Source organism: Protopterus annectens, chromosome 5.part0, assembly GCF_019279795.1.
Source record: "Protopterus annectens isolate FY-2018-M chromosome 5.part0, PAN1.0, whole genome shotgun sequence".
NCBI lineage: Eukaryota > Metazoa > Chordata > Ceratodontiformes > Protopteridae > Protopterus > Protopterus annectens.
Genome location: NC_056735.1, coordinates 342,089,262 through 342,094,745, shown reverse-complemented (window position 1 = coordinate 342,094,745; position 5,484 = coordinate 342,089,262). Strand labels below are relative to the sequence as shown.

Sequence of the window (5,484 nt, the reverse complement as noted above, 5' to 3'; positions counted from 1 at the left end):
AATTTGATGCATCTGGACACAAGGCCCTAAATGATTAATACCATCACCAGCCATTAAACCATAAAACCGAACTGGATTTTACAACGGCGTCACCAATCCATCTGCTTAGAGGCATTACGGAAAAAGCAAGGAAGGTCTGCATCATCACCGCATTCAAAACACATACTACCATTTGCAGAAAAGGAAGTCCTGCATCATCACCGCATTCAAAACACATACTACCATTTGCAGAAAAGGAAGTCGCTTAGAGTCACAGTGGTGAGACCCCCGAAAAAAAAGCCTTGCAGTGCTGTTCCCCACCAAGAACGAGTGGTTTGTTGCTCGATAGGGCAAGACATCATCCACAAACCTAAACTAGAAATTCTGAGCTGCCTGCAAGTGCCCACGCCTCGTACGTTTTTACTACAGCTACTTCAGGAAGGCACAAGCATTGAGAATTATGGGTATAGCAAGTGTAAGCTCCATACCGGAGGTATTACAATAGCGGCTCTACAAAGCTGTAACATCACGTTTACAAAGTTGCCAAACGTATACTTTAATTTATTAGCATTTAGTTAGCTGCATAGTCTTGTAGGCCATTTAAGTTAAAAAAGTAGATTTTGTGCATTACACATTTCTAGATTTCGTTATGCAAATACAGAAAAACATTACTTTACAATTGCACACATCTGGAACCTTCATTACTGTGATTATAAATTCATTTAGTTCCAAAATTAAGTCTAGCAACTATTGCTACCAGATAACAGTAGGTTTTTCATTGCCTCTCATAGCAGCTCGGCCCGACTGTTATATTCGTACTCAAACTCAGTTTCTTTATTTTGTGTTTGAGAATCAAAATCAATTTATCAATTACATAGTTTGTGCGTTCACAATCCCCCCAGTTGGGGTGGCAATGGCAAACAAATGTTAAAAAGCTTTACAATACATCAGTACTTGTAAGAAAGTAGTGCAAACACCATGATGCAATCTCCACCAGCACTGAACTGCATGACCGCACCCAGAAGAGCCCCCCCACCCCAAAAATGAAATAAAGGGCCCCGCGATTTCAAAGCTCTCACAATATAATTAAAAATACCAGAAATAAAATCAGTGTCCCCGAATTTATTACTGCACCCCGATATCGACTAAAGTCGAAACGTGCAGTCTGCATGGTAGGCAGCGAAATCTCACCAAACAGGACTTTAAATGCCCCAGCTTCCAAAGCCAAGCTCCTGTTTATATCTGTTCGTCAAGATGTTGGCTTTCCTCGTTAGCTTGGCAAGAACTGTGTGCAGTCCACTCAGATGGTAATGAAACTGTTTTTCGAGATCCTCGTCACCATCCCCATCTTCGCGCCGTGTAATATCCACCACAGGGGACAATTTTTCCTTTTTTCTGTCCTCGCCTTGTAGAACTCCCCACTCAATATCATTTCTGATCGATTTTAGCAAGACGTAGTAGCCATACATGTCCCTTCCACTGTAGTAGCTGTCCGCAGCGGTGGTGCTGCTGGCCATCACGGAGCTACGAACTTCGTTTTTGGCATCCTCCAGTGGCACGTCCCTCAGAAGGCTAGGCACCATCACAATCTGATCCATGTTATTCACAGCTGCAATGAAACGATTCATGGCGTTGAACAAGGAGTGTTTCTGGTTATGGGAATCCGTTATCTGCATCATTTTTACTTGCTGCTGTTATAAACTGCTATCTTCCTGGATCACTGAAACGGTGCGGATTACCTCAGCAGGATGCAATTGGACCGGTGCAAAATATGAAAATTGGCTATCAGATCATACTGCCAAATCTGCACAGTACTTGCTTTTTGCTGCTCTTTCTTCAGAGGCAAATAAAGGAAATTTCGTCATACAGTGCAATATAACACGTCTTCTGGGCTATGCACAGAATGCAGACTATATGTTGTTTCCTCTCTCTGTAAGCAGGCAAGAGTCTTCAGAAGTTCAGTGCTTATATGTGGAAAAGGAGGAAACCAGTAATCATCAGAACTCAACCTGTAAAATATCACCGAGCACCGTTTCTCACCAAGAAGAAAGAATTCTCCACCCTTCTACGACAGATATTTATAGAAGGGAAAGAAAGTTAAAGCCAGCCCCTACAGCACGCAAGACCCAACCGGTAAAGAATGACCTCAAATAACACAACAGCTTTTGAAAGGAAAAAAAAAGAAAGAAGGCCCCGCCCCCTCTCGCTATACTACAGCTGCTAACTTGTTACCGTATTCTCCCGAGTACATTTAATGTTTTGAGCTTAAAGTGCCGGCCGGTTTAATATTACTTTTCAGCCTGTATTGTGTTAGGTGGCCTGACAGCCATACTCTAGTTTCTTTCAACTGTCCAAAATTTTGCAGAACGTCCGATTTCTCTCTCTCTCTCTCAATCTTAAACTGTTTTTTTTTTCAGGTAAATCATCCACCCTGAGGATCATAGTTAGACAATAATGCCATATAGTAAATGTTTCATACTTATTATTCAGAAAAATCCATATTGACAAAACGTATTGTTTTATTAACTTTTAAATTATATTTCTGGCTTTCGAGCAAGCAAAGTTGAGAGGTACGAAAACGGGCGAGAGGCGTTAACTTGACTACTTAACGAAATTCCTCTAGTAGGCAAGTAAATGAATATTCCTGTGTGATAATTTACGTGTGACATGAATTCTAATGTAGACAGGGACTTGTTTTTTTAGATGGGGGTCGCTTAGTATATAAGGACTGCCTTACACGGTGTAGGTGGCCGTTTTTTCTAAACGAAGTCTGAAGAGCTGCTGATGAGCCATCTGTTACCTCTATGCGCATGCGTTACACAGAGTAGCGCAATGCACAGTAAGCAAGCAAAAATCATACATCCTGTCCAGATTTTCGCTTTATATGTTTGATCTTTTCCGCATAAAAATTTCGTTTTCTGGAAAATTGTTGGCAAATCATTGAGGACGACTTCTTTTTCTTTCTGCTGTTCCCATTAGGGGTCACCACAGCGCATCATTTGTTTCCATTTCTTCCTGTCCTCTGCATCTTGCTCTGTCACACCAACCATCTGCATGTCCTCTGTCACCACATCTATAAACCTTATCTTAGGCCTTCCTGTTTTCCTTTTACCTGGCAGCTTCATCCTTAGCATCCTTTTCCCAATATACCCAGCATCCCTCCTCAGTACATGTCCAAGCCAACGCAATCTCGCCTCTCTGGCTGTGTCTCCAAACCGTTCAACCTGGGCTGACCCTCTAATATACTTAATCCTAATCCTGTCTACCCTCGTCACACCCAGTGCGAATCTTAACATCTTTAACTCTGCCACATCCAGCTCTGACTCTTGCCTTTTTGTCAGTGCCACTGTCTCCAACCCATATAACATAGCTGGTCTCACTACCCTCTTGTAGACCTTCCCTGTCACTCTTACTGGTACTCATCTGTCACAAATCACTCCTGACACTCTTCTCCACCCTGCCTGTACGCTCTTCTTCACCTCTTTTCCACGCTCGCCATTGCTCTGAACTGTTGAGATGGCAAATCATTGAGGACGGAAGTAAAAAAAAAAAAAATAATGACAGAAGTTTCAGTCATACTCCAGAAAATTCATGATACTGCAAAATATGTTATTCCATCAACTTTTGAAGTTTGCAAGAGCATTATTTAAAAAATGTCCCTGTTTTTGGGCTTTTGTTTCCCCCATTGTATATGGCTATGTCCAGATTTGTTGTTGAAGGAGGGCATCTACACCCCTGGAAGGACGTTAATTACGTATTAACACAAACCATAACTGTGCTGAGAGAATGGGCTCTCTGTAAAATTGTTGTTTTACTTATTTATTTTTTTAAGTATTATATTGTTTGTGTATATATTTTTGTTGTGAAATAGTTCCTCCACCTAATGTATCAAACTTGCAGTACATCCAAAACATAACGCTTAAAAATGTGCAAGTACTTTATTTTATTTATTTATTTTTTTTGGTTCGTTTAACAGAAAACCAAGCTATATTGCTGCAAACAAAAAAAGTAACTATTTTTGAAAGGCAAATCATGCATGAGAGGGTTGCTAACAACAGAAAAAATACGGTATGAAAGGTAGACCGTGTCAAACTGTAGAAGTTAAGTTTTGCGTTTTATCTCCCAGTACCTTCCCATTCCCTACTATTCTTAACTCTAAATGTGTAGCCCAGTACTTCACTTGACATACTATTCTTCTTTACATGTTTGCCTTTCATTCTGAGTTCCTTTCTTTACCTAAAATCTTTACAAGTTCAAATCTAGCATAAAATACACCTTGCTGAAAGCACTAATTACAAAAGCATCTGACAAAGACCATCAAACCTAATTCTCTAAATATTGTTACTTTGAGCCTTTGTCCCCTGTTTATTTTATGCTTATCCAGATATGTTGAGGTAAGAGGTATGCAGACCTCTTAATTGCTGCTGCCATGGATTGCTCTCACTCTTTACTCTCTCTCTCTCTCTGTCTCTCTCTCTCTCACTCACACACACACAGTCTCTTCTGCTTTCATACACTCTCACTCACAGATGTATACATGCACACACACTATTTTAAGTTTCTTTTCTTTTTTTACTTTACACTCGCTAAACAGCAAAATCACTGCTTAGCAAGTGTAACACAATGCTCGATCGATCTCACTGTTCACTCTCTCTGTCTCATACACAATCTCTTCTGCCTTCACACACACATACATAAACACACACATACATACATACACACATATACATTTTTTTCTGTTTATTTTTTTTTTACATTCGGTAAACAGCAAAAGCGCTGCTTAGGGAGTATAAAATAATGGCTCGAGCGATCTCACTTTCACTCACATGCACGCATACACGTATGCACACACTTTTGTCCTTTTCTTTTTTTTTTTTACGTTTCACACTCACTAAACAGCAGAAGCACTGCTTACTGAGTGTAAATCAAAGGCGGCCATTAGGCTTTTCCAATCCGAGCTCCACGGCAGCTTGATATACTGCAGTGAAGCGGCGGACTCGTTTTTCAGCGGGCATTATTTCTATGTTAATACCCTCCTGGATAATGGAGAGCGTTCGTTCACCAGTTAGGGTGCTGATGTAAAGTTTGCCCATTCACTTAGCAAGCAATAATGCCCAACAGGATTTGTGTTATTGTGGAAATAACGCCCACCCAGGGATGTTCTAAGGCCCAACTCTGCAGGCCGAGGGCCTCTACACCCCTGGAAGGGCATTATTTTCACAATAACACACACCCTGAAGGGCATTATTGTGCTTAGAGAAAGGACTGTCTGTAAAATTATGTTTTACGTACTTGTTTTTTTTATATATATATTTTTAATGTAAAGTAGTTCCTCCACCCAGAGTTTTAAACTTGCTGTAATATGTAAATGATAAACAAAATCACCACTGATTCTAAAGGCAACCACAAAGCATTATACAGCTATGTCAAGAATCTCAATGGCAACACTCAGATCTGCTCTGAGTTACAGCACAATGGCACTAAATATACAGAACCAACTGATAT

The 5,484-nt window shown here is 40.4% G+C and overlaps 1 protein-coding gene across 1 annotated transcript; it reads right to left on the bottom strand.

The window, feature by feature from the left end:
* Positions 1-510: 510 nt before the first annotated feature.
* On the bottom strand, positions 511-2,096 carry MID1IP1 (MID1 interacting protein 1). Its single transcript, XM_044072311.1, has one exon. It carries the CDS (start codon positions 1,656-1,658, stop codon positions 1,182-1,184), a length of 477 nt encoding a protein of 158 aa, XP_043928246.1. The 5' UTR covers positions 1,659-2,096; the 3' UTR covers positions 511-1,181.
* Between the last annotated feature and the right edge of the window lie 3,388 nt (positions 2,097-5,484).

What these genes read in the sequence shown, in the direction of transcription:
- MID1IP1 (XM_044072311.1), bottom strand. Translation starts at nt 1,658, where the DNA reads ATGATGCAGATAACGGATTCCCATAACCAGAAACACTCCTTGTTCAAC.